Here is a 13296-nt window from a genome sequence, read left to right as displayed (position 1 = left end):
TACAGACAAACATACCGATATTGTAGACTGAAGCAGATGCAGAGCCTTTGGAACCTGAGGGAAAGTCTTCAGCTTTTGGAACATCCCAGTCCTGACTGTGGTCCCATTTGATATACGGAGAAATAAGGGGTGTTCCCACAGGGACAGGGTATTCCGCAGGTGGGAACAAGTTATTTCCAAGAACATTTATTCTACAAAGACAAAAAGGATTGAGACAGTTGGAAGGAAAAAAAAGAATTTAAAGTTTGATTGTGTTACTTAAAGGTCAGACAGCACTCATTCTTGGGCTCCTCATCTGAGACATCTCCAGGAGCTCCACAAGCATTTACTGCAGCCAGATCTGTAATTCTAACTGCTTATGAGATGCAAAGTTTATTCATAAGAGCCAGTTTCAGGTTTTCAGATCTCTGGAATGGAACTTCTCTTTGAAAGGTACCCAGCCCTAGCAGCCTCTAACCCAGGGCAATGTTTCTTAAGTGAGCATATAAAATACATAAAGCACAGGTGTAAAAGCTGGTTTTTTTCCTGCCGAGTTTGTTGAAGGAGTATTTCAATACTTGTGAGGACACATACACTAAAGGGTAGGCTTGAATTCTGATACCCTACTCACCCCTGTTCCCTCAGTTTCCTTACCCAGTCAAATGAATCTTTCCAGTCTGTGTTAGGAAGAATTCCAAGTTATTTTTGTGGTCCTTCTTCATCAAAGGTAGAATAGTGCAAGTTGGCTTCAAAGTTCTCCTCAAGATAGCCTGGTCAGAAGTTCAGCAGTCAACATCAGAAGGCATTACTACTTTGTTTCTGTTTTCCCCCCTCCTCCACTAAAGAAAAACTGCTTTCTCACACTACTTCTGCAGTAAGAGTTCTGAGACAGGTGCTAGAATATGCACATTTTAACAGGGAAGAACCAGCACAGCACAATGCCCTTCCAGCCACCCAAGAAACTGCATGTCTTGCAAGGAAGAAATTTAGCAGAACATCATGAATATTACATACAAGTCTCTCTTTCCCAAACAAATTGCCACTCAGATTCCACATAGAGGGCCTGTCAGTCTTGATTTTTTCCCCTCCGCCATGCTTTACACACACACTCACCCAATTTGGTCTAATTATGCATTTTCCTTACACCAGTTTGGAGAGCTAACTGTCAGCTATCTAAAGCACATGACAATGAAAGATGACCACAAACTGAGTGCGTGGATGGGGAAGTGAGAGTGTGTTGGGATTCATTTATTTATTGTTAAACAAAAACCTCTACAACTGGGGAAGATTTCAGGTACTGGAGGAAGAAGATTCTCAGAACTGGAAAAACAACCAACCACAAAACCAAACCAAAACAGTATTCCTTAATTCTTACACCTCCCATCCCCTTCCTTGCAGCAGGACTGATATGGTACAACACTGCCATAATACAGTACCTGCAAAAGAGCATGTGGAGCAATCTCCACCACAACAGCGTTCTCTGGAATATGCTTCAGGCCTTCATGGAACAGCACAGGATTCACCAGGTTGTTCACGTGATACTCAGCAGAGGAATTCCTGGCAAGATCACTCTGCCACTGAGATTCAGGGATAGATGTACTGATCCACCGAGCTGAACGAGGTTTAGGGTGTGGAATGACCTGCAGACAGACAAGGAAGAGAGACAGAAGGAAGAGACAGGTCACAGGTCAAGAGTAAGACAGGTAAGACTGAGCAGCTTCACTCCCTTCTTGTGGGTCATTTTTCTAATCTTGATTGTTGAGGTCATCCCTCAGCTTAAGGTGGTAAGAGTTGACATCTGAGGTCTCATAAACGCTCTTTGAGAACATTCCTTCCCCTCTTGAGGAAAGGACCCCACTTAACTCATTACAACCAATGCTGAAATGCAGGTACCCCAGCATAAGCACTCTGTGATTCAGCAGTATTACCTTTTTCAGTGCACTGAGCAGTGCTGGTGCAATGGATGCCATGTAGTAGGAATGAAATGCAACTCCGGCGCTGCGCACCTCCTTTGCAAACACCCCATCTTTCTTCAGTTTGGTTACAAACTCAGTCACAGAGTCCTAAGAAGAATATAAGATAACTAAAAACAACAGCTCACAACATTTTTGAGATGTGCTTGAGTCGCTGTACTCCCTATAAGCACTTTAATACTTGCCACTTAAGGGCAGTTGTATCTGTAATGAGGTTATTGTCCTTCTCAGCACCATCATTCATCACTCATTATGCCCATGGCTATATGAATATTCAGCAATCTGTAATTACTACCTTACTGAAGCAATAACGTCACTTCCCTTTGGAGAAACTTGGGGTGTTTAAGCACCACGTCCCCTCCCACCACTTTAACCCTGCTTCTCTTTCCAGGCAGCTGAACCTTAGCTCAGCTTCATGTTTCCTCCAAACTAGAACTTCCAAGGTTCCACTCATAGATGTGGTATGCACTGTATCGGTTCCTTGCTTACCAGAGGCCCTGAGACAGTGACAGTGTCCTCAGAGTTGTGACATGCTGGTACCACGTTTGGAGGACAGCGCTGCTTACATTCCTCCCATGTCAGACCTACAGAAGAAGAGTTGGGGTCAAAACAGGGATTTCAAGCAGTGAGCCTCATGAGAGGAGGCAATCTTAACTGCACTTAACTCAGACATCCTCCTTCTACCCAGCAGTGACTCTGCAAAAGCAAAGGACGTTAATCTCATGGCTTTAACACTCTTTTTATCAGTGGGATATTGAGCACAAGAAGAGAAGGAGAATCTTTGGGCCATCCTTTGGTTGAGAAGAATCTAGCTAGAGACCACCTAGGCAAACTCACTCACAAATCCACAGGCCCTGATGGGATGCACTCACAAGTGCTGAGGAAGTTGGCAGCAGTGACGGCCAGCCAGCTCTAAACTGGCTTAAGTCAGCTTAACATATGCAGGATCTGGCCATATGTTTTTCCATAGGAACAAGTCACAGCAGGAGCTTGAGTTCAAAGCCTGATTATGAAAAACATCATGTGCATGCAGCACTCTAAAATCTGTGATATAAATGTATATGACACTGAGCAAAATAAAGCTGAGTTCGACACATAGTCCTTTATAGCATCAGTTAAAATAAGAAACCAAGGACTCCAACAAGTAACATAGACAAATTCACTGCATTAGACCTGAACAGCTTTCATCTGAAGTGCTTTACTGCTTTTAATTGACTACTGCAGCACTACTGTTCTCTATTTTTATGATACCAATAAACATCTTATTTTCAAACACTTAGGTCACCATAAAGCCACAGAGGACAAACTGATGGGATCAAAGCTCAGAACATCCCTGAGTAGTGGAACAAACAGATTTACAGAAACACTGAGTACAGCTTGACCAGGAGAAAGCTTCTTCCTAAGCATTAGGAGGCAGAAGCAAGTGCTAAGGGTATACCTACCAACAGCAGCCATCCCTCCTGGGGGCAATTTGGCCTCTTTCACACATCGGCCCCGCCAGTAAGCAGCAAGAACAGCTTCTTCATGACTTAAGGAATTATCTGCATAGCCACAAGCTAGTTCACCCACTGAGTGACCCAAAATCCCATCAGGTTGCAGACCTGCAGCCTTTAGCACATCGATTTGGGCAATCTGCAGGAAAAAGCAGAATCAGTGCTTCCAAGCAGGTGTAAGGATACAGAACTTTGGACAGACTTTCTCCCTGGCCTCAATGCTTCTCCTCCCCCCCAGCAGCACCTCCAGCCTCAATTTCAAAGCATCTCAAGATTCATTGTTTGGGTCTTTCCACTAGGAAGCTATTTCAAACAACAGGAGGTTGCCAAGAGCACGTTCATGCAAAGCAAGAGCCAAGCCCAGCTTTTCAGTTCACTTTAAAAGCTCTGCCCCTGGTTTACTATGAGACAATGAATCCTGCTTTGACACCCATCCAGAATTAAAGAGACTTCACTGGACATCATTTAGCTTGTTTTTAGAGCAAATTTTAGAAGGCATTCTACAGAACCTTGCTCCTTGGCAGACATTTACACAGAAATTCAGACATTCTTCAGTCTCCTGGAAAAACTACCCCACATCACACACACAGATCTGTTTACATCAACATTCCTGCAAGCATTTTGGAAGCAGCAGCTCCCAAGGGTACAACTCACTCTCCTTGAGATCTCCAACAATTATCTACTGTTTGCTGAGTGCAAAACACAAACTTCCATTAAGTGGTACAAAGCACTACCAATCAGATACAACAGCAGAACGTGCTCCTGTGCCCATAACCCCTCTCCTTCCTCCACTCATTTCAGTCTTACCTGTATAGCAGCTAGCCCAACAAATGCATGGACAGTGTCATCAAAAGTGTTCTCATCTGCACACAGAAGCAGGTCTGAGACTTTCAGTCCTGTGCTCTTCAAAGCCTCATCAGAGCGCAATATAGACTGGCGAAACAGATCCAATTTCATAAGGCTCAGGCCCATACCTTTCCACTGTGTTCCCATACCTGCAGGATAAAGCATGGAGAAGGTGTGCTTTGGGAACACTCCACAAGATGGGGTGGACCTCACACACTTGCTTTGGCAGTGAAAGAATCCTAATAATGTACTGCACATTTCCAAAACCCTTTAAGTTACACAGTGCTTTTCCATTCTCCTGGACTTTCATCAGAAGACAAATAGGAAGCATTAGCTAAAACACAGGAAACACAATTCTCCTATGCATATCACAAGACTGCGTGACAGTTCCTTATGCCAAAGAGCAGAAAACAAGATTAGTGCACAAGATCCAACTGCACAAGCTTCATTACTACAGAAGAATGCAGAAACGGGGCCCCACCTGAGCAGATGTACCAGAGAGGTCTACCAGATGCTTGGACTTGCTGAATCTCTGTTATGTCACTCTCAGTGCCAACTAGCGTGTAGCCCCTGTAGGGCATGGAAGATGCAGGAATTGCAGAGATATCACTGAGCAGGCTTAAAAATGAGCTGCATCCTCCATGTTTCCTGCTTTCTTCAATTAGTATTTCCACAGCTTCCTGTGTCCTGCCACAAACTTGAACCAGCCTTGGCAAGTTACAAGTCTCTTGAGGCTGGCACTTCTTCTCATTTGGCCTCAGAATAACATGAGCATTAGAACCTCCAAAGCCAAAAGAATTGATGCTGACAAGGCCACCTTTCACTGGTGTTGGTTTGCAAACCACTTTCAAGGAGCCATCGTGTAAAGCAGGAATATCTGGATTTGGATCATTGAAATGAAGATTTGGAGCCCACAGCCCGTGTTCCAGAGAAAGAATGACCTGAAAGACAAAACAGAATACTCTGTGTTCCACATTTTCTTGCAACAAATGTTCTTTTGCTGTTAGTGTTCTTCTATAAATGACCATGTAGCACACAACAAAACATTTCCACTTAAGTTTGTACAGAGACCCTTCACAGCCCAACACCAAATTCATAGTGGTACTATCTACTTCACCTAGGCAAGTTTTAAGGCCATGCCTTAAAGTAAGTGGTTTTAAGCTTAGCTTACAGATCCTTCCTAACTGAAAGCTATGCTAGTCTTGCTTTAAAGTCTTGCCTGGCTGCTAAAAATATCTTATCTTCTTTCTCCTCTTTCAGATAACACTGCTGTCAATAAACAGCTATCAAACAAGCAGGGACAGTAGCTAGCTCTCTGCTAAGCAGTTTGGCAGCCATGGCTGAGAGATGACTGTCTGCTTTCAGCAGCAGTTAGTAGGTTGGTTGGTGGCAATCAGTTATTCAAGCTGGTAGCCTTATCCCACTTGGCTCCTCACCAACACAAGAGATGGAGGAGACAAACAGCCCAAAGGATTAGCTACTCTTTTGGCACTGAAAACCCCAAACTTTTATCTTTGCTTATGGCAACCTCCCACCTAAGTCCCTTAGCCCTCCGTGCTTTCCCTCACCAGCCATGTGTTGTTACCTTGGCTAATGCAGCAAGCCCAGAAGCTGGCTCTGGATGACCCATGTTTGACTTGGTTGATCCAATTAACAGAGGCTCTCTCTCACACTGGCAGAAGACATTTACAATGCCATTTACTTCCTGCGGATCTCCAACCTAGCAAGAAAACAATCAGAACAATTAATACTTTCAGAACACAGCAGAAAAGAAAAATCTAAGAAGTCTGTAAAATCCAGAAGTAAAAGAAAGAAGTGCAAGTCCTTCATCTTCACTTTGAAAGAAGAAAAGAATAATCTCATGGGAAAGCGTGGTAAGAGATGTAGGGGAAGAAAGACCCCAAAACCAAAAAGCCCATGCTGACCTTGGTGCCCGTCCCATGAGCTTCAACATACTCCACATCTCCAGGCTTGATACCACATTCTCTGTACAGAGAACCAACCAGCTGCTGCTGCATCTCTCCAGATGGGAATGTCACACCTAGGACCAAAACCATCATCAATTCCTCTCCCCCACCAGAAGCTTCCTGTTCTGACTCAGCACCATTCAAAAGGTTGGAGCTACAGAAGAAAGCGACATTTTTTTTTTTCAAGGCTTTGCAACAAACACAGGCAGCCCCTTGGACCCTTTGGAATAAGAGCCAAAGAACCAGAAACTGAACTAAACCAATGACTTAGAGTGCCACAGGAAGATACCAGTCAACAGAATATGCTGTGTTTATGGTGAGCAACACTTGTGAGACTCAGCATCTCCAGGAGTGAGAGAAACAGGACAGCAGCAGAAAAAGAGCCTTCCAGTCACAGTATTTGTATTTCTATTATCTGGTCAGATATACCCTGAGGAAGACTATGCTAGCAACAGGACTCTCCTGTTACTTACCACTTTCATTCCTTTCCCAAATAGGGTCCTGAACTTTGTATTATCAAAGTTGAAAACAAACAAAAAATCCAAGCAAATTAAGAACACACACATCTAATGAACAGAAAACCCACAGTATCCCTTTTTTGATGATAGAGACTGCAGACTCAACAGTTCTGTAGGTACCTCACTTTTCAGAGATGAAGACTTACCCTGCTCCTTAAAGCCATCAGTGTTACTCCCAGCATTCACTATGGTGGCATAGATGCGTTTAGCCATGGATTTCTTGGTCAAGAGCACAACAACAACAGCTTCAGAGCGACAATATCCATTTCCTGAGAACAGGGACAGAACATGTCACGAGTCTGTTCAGCATCAAAGCCACTGCACACACTAAGGTCACTTTGCTTCTGACCTACTGCTTCAAGTACATTGCTTTTGAATACAATAGATATGTTTGCTTAAGGAATTATGTCCTAGATTAACGTCCACCTCTCATCACAAGTGATGAAAGAAAGCCTCCATCTCCGGATGGAAACTCTCTCCCCCCGGCACAGAAATAAATCATACAATTTCTTTCCCACAGGTAATTTTCTAGGCTTAAGGGAGCATGCAACACAGATAAAGCCCATTCATGTCCCAAGCAGAGCACCTAAGAACAACTGGACGAGTTACCTGCACTGTTACTACAGCATTACATCACAGACCCAGCAATAAGTTCATCTCCTACTGCAAGGTAATTCTCCATGGTAATGCCTTACCTGAAACATCAAAAGCCTTGCAGGCACCATCAGGACTAAGCATGCCCAGCTTCATGAACTGCACAGAAGTGTTGGGCTTCAGCAGAATGTTGACCCCTCCTACCAGGGCTGCACTGCACTGCCCGTGACGAATTGCTTTATAAGCATTTTCTAGAGCCATGAGACTGGAGGAGCAGGCTGTGTCGATAGTTAAGCTTGGTCCTTAGGAAATAAAGAGGGAGGAAAAGGGTGGTTGTTGTTTGTTTGTTTGTTTAAATATACTGCTAGTTTTCTAGAATTAATCCCCAAAGACTGCAGGATAGGATCGCAGGACAAATGCATTAAAAAAATATTAAGTAATCAGAACATTACAGATAATCTTTATACACCAGGGGACAAGATTTACCACTTCTCCTGCTTGCCAGTTAGTAAGAGATTTGTAAGAGATTAAAAAAAATAAAAAATAAAAAATACAACAAACCCCCACAGTTTGGCTTTAGGGATACCTTCCAAATTTTCTTCTTCATCTCCATCAACTAAAAAGATGTGACAGCATCATGTAGGCAAATAACACCCCTTCCATACTCACAGCAGTGGGGAAAAAAATATATAATAATAATAATAATAATAATAATAATAATAATAATAAAAATAAATCACTCCTCCTTCCTCATGCTATTCTTGCCGTGATCTCTGCTCTCCAGAGTGATTCCCATCCCTCTGTCTTCAAATCCAGACATAATTCAAGCCACATCTATACCTTTAGTCAATTTCAGGCTAGTGCCTCCCCCATTTCTCTCACTTTATTCAAAAAGAGTCACCTGTTCCAGCCAGTTTGCCTCTGGGCTTGCTGACTTCTGCAGTTCAATAGCAAATAGCAGCCTAAAGGCAGATAAAAGATCTGACATCTTTCAGATGAATCCCAGCTACAGCCATCTTCAACAGCTGAAGCACAAAGCCTCATAATGGTTCTCAACACACAATTACATCACAGTTTTCACTACTCACATGCCACTTTACAGCAGTTGCAGGCTGGCTTCTCATCCTAAAGGAATCTCTGTCACCATATCCCTGCCACTCCCCCAGAGAAACAGTTGTACAACCATGCTGAAATTGCACTGCTGATCAGCAAGTATTGACAGGTCTGGGGGCACTTACCTGTAAAGTCATAGAAGTATGAAATCCTGTTGGCAAGCATAGCACGCTGGCAGCCAGTCATACTGTATCCCAAAAGCTCTTCTGGATCTTGGCTAAGGGCTTCAGCAGCTTCTGAGCCACTTGCACCAATCCATACACCCGTGTCTGTGCCACGGAGGGCAGTTGGATTAATGCCTGCAGGGATATTGGAGAGTAGGTTACAGCTGACAAACTCATCATGAGAGGAAAACCAGGAAAGCATCAGGTACAGGTGGCACCAAGTAACCAAACACAGCTTTATACTGTCCCTTTCAGGCAGGCCTGCAGCATTGCTCTCTTGCTCATAGGTGCCTTTCTACCTGCTTCAGTAACAGACCTTCTGCAGAGCTCCTGCTTGTTCAAGCTGCTTTTCTTACAACAGTTCACCAGAACTCTGCTATTGCCCAAAACTTACCGTGCTCTGTATGTGAATATACACACAGAAACACAGACACGTGTGTGTATAAGAGATAGACAGCTTTTCAGCTTAGATGGGCATTGCTAGAGTCTTATGCAGAAGTGCACAACTATGAAATCAGATAGCTAAAAATCAAACTTCTAGCATGAAGAAAAGCAGACAGAAAGTTAGAAAGCTGCAGCACATGGGATGTCTTGAGCATACAAAACCTCTCCCTGTACACAAGTAAAGCCCAGATATGAAGTATAAGAAAGAAAAGAAAAATTCCTGGGCACAAAAGCCAACAAGTTGGAACAAGAAATAACTATGCTCTAAAAAACTGCACGGAAAACTCAACTTGCACTATTCTCTGCTGTTCCTTCCTTGTGCTGCAGGAGTTCTGGAGACAAGCAGATTATTCAAGCCTTGGGACTGAGGCTCAGCAGCAGAGCAGGAAGCGTTAATTTGTTGTTAATGGTGAGCCAGTTACAACTTTTTCCATGTCTTCTTATATTCAGACATGAAATTAATTAACACAAAGAAATAACTTCTTGGCTGTGTGGGCACGTAACTAAAAAACTTAAAGCTTTAAGTGAGAGAAAGGAGGTTCCTGCTTCTGGAAGTACGATCTCCACCATACCTTCTGCACACCAGGGATAAGAATTCTCAGGGAGTCATCTTTCCTCTGCCCTACAGTTATTCCTGAGCCTGAGCAGGGATCTGTTACAGAATATTACAGTAAAGCCAGAGTGTAGGGATTGTAGGGACATCAACATACAAAAAGCTCTCATGCTGTTACTGTTTAAACATTTCTGTAGTAATGGTTCCACTGTGTGAGACCAGTGGAGATTCTCTGGCAGTCGATGCAGATTTCCTAGTTCAAGCTCTGGAGAAAATGGCTTTTGTTCTAACCCTTGTACCAGCTCTTTGGTCTCCTGTCTATTGTGAGGGCTCTCTCATTAGTGATCACACAGGTGCATGTCTGCTGCCTAGAAGCAATACAGCAGACATTTCCCTCTTCAGCCATCCACCCATAGCTCACCTCCATCCAAAATAGCTTCATAAGAAACTTCCAACAACAAGCGAAGCTGAGGATCCATTGTATGAGCTTGTTTGGGGTGGACTCCAAAGAAGGAGGCATCAAATTTTTTTATGTCCTTGAGCTTTCCATTTCTTTTGGGCAGTCCATAAATTCCTGAGAAGAAAAATGTGACACCATATCACAGATTGCATCAGTTTAGAGGCAGCTACCAGCTGAGACAGAGCACAGGATGACCACAGCTGATTCTCAACTACACATGAAACATTACTTTCCAACTGCAGCACTTGGAGTGCTGCACAAAACCTATCTACTTGTCTCTCTCAATCTCATCTGGAAATTAAAACGCTGCATTAACAAAAACAATTGTGATTTTTAAAGACTGTTCTGGATATGGCAGCAAAAGGTACCTGTCTGATACTAAGCATTTGAACTTGATAAGATGTGCCAAGCACACAGACTGACTTGGTGGTTCCAGTTAGAATAAAAACAAAAGCTACTTTTCACTTCTGCATATCACTAGCTTGAATTCAGAAGGATAATCAGACAGAAAAGAACATTTTAAGAAGCCACAAGTCCCAGACATGGAGTCCCCCAGCTACTTCTGAGCCCAGAAAAAGAGCAGACAAGTCTTATTGCCACAGCTACCAGTAGCAGGTCCAGGACTCACAGTGCACAGCTGCTCTGCCAGAAGCATGCTTTTCCCTGGAAGCAAACTATATATTATTTACTAGCCATGACTGTGGGATATGACTATAAAACGCATTACTTAAAACCTCCATAGAAGCATATTGCTCCTGGATTCTTCGGTCACATATCTGAAATTAATTATAACTCTTTAGCAGGGTTTTGCATCTGATTCATCTTTTCCTTCCATGGGCAAATTCCTCTGAGCTCCAACAGGAAAGGCAGTGAGTGCTCACCTGGTTTCCACCTCCGATCGTCCTCTGTGACCATATCAACTCCATTCAGCAGGTTCTCCCAAAACTCCTGCAAGTTCTCAGATTCCGGCAGCTTTCCTGCTATGCCTGCAATCACCACGTCTTCCATCTCCGAACTTCTCTCTGTTACTGAGATCCGAGAAAGCAGTAAGACTTGTAGGACTTCACGCAGAAGAACAGCTTTCCTGCCTTCCTAACATGTTGTGACAAACAAGTGGATTGCTGGGAGGAAACACCCACACAGAAATAGCCTGTGGAGCCTCCAGAACAAAAAAGATATCCTAAATAATCAAAAGGACTGCAGGATTTGTGGAGACTGTGGGGATGAGAGAACTGAAGGAGTGCTGGGCCCTGAGAACCAGCAGCTCCTACTGGAGCAGGTCTACCTCTAAAGGAGCAGCTCTGCCTTTGGTAAAGTCAGCAGAGAAGAAAGATTAACATGCTGGAGCGGAGGTGGGTGGGGAAATTATGAAATACATATAGTAAAATACATAATTACAAGGCAAACCTTGCAAGCAGCAAAACAAGTTCTGCGATCATTCCAAAGCGAAATGCTAACTTAAAAATCAATAATCAAAAAGCCTGGTGGAGGAAACAGCAAAAAAAAGAAAAAATCAGATGGAAAAACACACAAAGATTCCAATGCAGCTTAGTGCTGTTTTAAATACCTGACATGAGAAGTTTTATATGCAAAACATTTCATAGAACACTGAACTCTTTGCTGCTGTATTCAGGAGACTGGGAAGGAGGAACCAAGTGCCTGGGACAGAGAGGGCAGCTTTAAAGCAAGGGTTGGCAGAAAGGACCTGGATTCTGTATTGGGGAATACCTTAGTGATCATCCCAAGGAACAAGCATTCTGAATGCCCATCCTTTACAACACAAGAGAGCACCATTCCACACAGCACAACCAGCCATCTACGGTATAGTTTGAGTTGGAAGGGACCCCTAAAGGCCAACTGGTCCAACCTCCCTGCAGCGAGCAGGGATGCACCCAGCTCCATCAGTGCTCAGAGCCCCATCCAGCTCACAGCACCAACTGAGAGCTCATAGCACAGTCAACGCACACAACTTCTTCTGCATTACATTAAAAAAGCATTAACTAAGCAGAAAGGAGGCGAGTTAACCTGATGTTCCAGTTAAGCTCACATTATAGTTAGCAGACCCTACGTAGACAAGTGAGATGCATATCTGGTTTTCTCCTCTATGTACATGCGTGGTTGTATGAGCAAAAGACATAAGGAAGTATTGTGAATGCTAACTAAATCCTTCTGCTAAGTAGAAGGAAATATCCTCCAGAATTGACATGTGGGATTCTTAAGAAATTTAAAAAAAAAACAAAAACAAAAACAATGAAAACTGGGTGCTGTAAGCCTGCTTTAATAGTCTTGAAGGAAATGCTTTGAGATGGAAGACCTGATGTGGGTTTCTGGTGCAGATCATGCTCCACAGGCCATGTGGGCTCTTCCCAAAAGCACTCGATCTCCTCCCCTGTAGAACAGCATCACTGGGTACTCTGAGATAAGTGCTTGGATGGATAGCTGCTTTTCCAACCCAAGCAGTTTCATTTGGGAACGTTTTCACAGCCTCTTTCAGAAACTGCTGGATCTTCTGAGCAAGACATAGGCCTCGACTGGCTCCCAGCATCACAGCTGCCTGGTGACAGCACAGCCCTCTGCTTTGCCCAGCTTTTAGGGCAGCACAGCACACACACACCATCCTTGGGATCCCTCATACTCCTCTTCCCTTCAGCACATATCTCCATTCAGATCTGTGCAGTAACTGTGGAATTATGCAACGCTCTGAGGCAGAAGAGCTGTTACCTCACCCAGCCCACTCCTCCTGGGAGCAAAACCCAAAGTGCTTTCCAAAGGACATCTGGGATTTCTCAGCCTTGCGTTAAATACTGCAGACAACACAATTTCCATCCCACACTAAGCATTCACTTAAGAAGGGAAACAGTAAGGCTCAAGTGCTTAAGGCCTGAATGGGAAAATACACCCCAAAAGCAAAGCCAGTGGTACCAGGCCCAGCCTGCTCTGCTCTCCCCTCACAAAGCTCTATTGGGTCAGTGCTGCTGTTGGGGTCCCCACCATGCTTGGAGGACTCAACAGAAGCCCACAGCTCTGCTATGCACCCAGCAGTTCTGCAGAGAAATGATGGATCTGGAGCTCACAGGCCAGGTGTGATACAAGAGCCGCACAGCGATGCTCGGTTCTGTGCCTCACCTTCCCAAGCGCTGATCTCTAAGGGAAGAAAAGCTGTGTGTCAGAAGACTGAAACCTCACATCTGA

General features: G+C 43.9%; 1 protein-coding gene across 1 annotated transcript in view; it reads right to left on the bottom strand.

Moving 5' to 3' along the window:
• FASN (fatty acid synthase) overlaps positions 1-13296 on the bottom strand; it is a 36191-nt gene that overhangs the window by 19960 nt on the left and 2935 nt on the right. The window contains exons 2-16 of the mRNA XM_048964903.1: positions 10986-11132; positions 10066-10218; positions 8609-8782; positions 7472-7672; positions 6923-7045; positions 6217-6332; positions 5877-6011; positions 4773-5232; positions 4253-4440; positions 3395-3584; positions 2442-2536; positions 1908-2042; positions 1416-1619; positions 634-749; positions 16-191 (exon numbers count right to left, since the gene is read on the bottom strand). Of these exons, the coding sequence (XP_048820860.1) occupies positions 16-191; positions 634-749; positions 1416-1619; positions 1908-2042; positions 2442-2536; positions 3395-3584; positions 4253-4440; positions 4773-5232; positions 5877-6011; positions 6217-6332; positions 6923-7045; positions 7472-7672; positions 8609-8782; positions 10066-10218; positions 10986-11112 (2593 nt within the window). The 5' untranslated portion in view covers positions 11113-11132. The remainder of the gene's footprint in view (positions 1-15; positions 192-633; positions 750-1415; positions 1620-1907; positions 2043-2441; positions 2537-3394; positions 3585-4252; positions 4441-4772; positions 5233-5876; positions 6012-6216; positions 6333-6922; positions 7046-7471; positions 7673-8608; positions 8783-10065; positions 10219-10985; positions 11133-13296) is intronic.

This window comes from Lagopus muta, chromosome 18, assembly GCF_023343835.1.
Source record: "Lagopus muta isolate bLagMut1 chromosome 18, bLagMut1 primary, whole genome shotgun sequence".
NCBI lineage: Eukaryota > Metazoa > Chordata > Aves > Galliformes > Phasianidae > Lagopus > Lagopus muta.
This window is presented reverse-complemented; position numbering and strand designations above follow the sequence as displayed.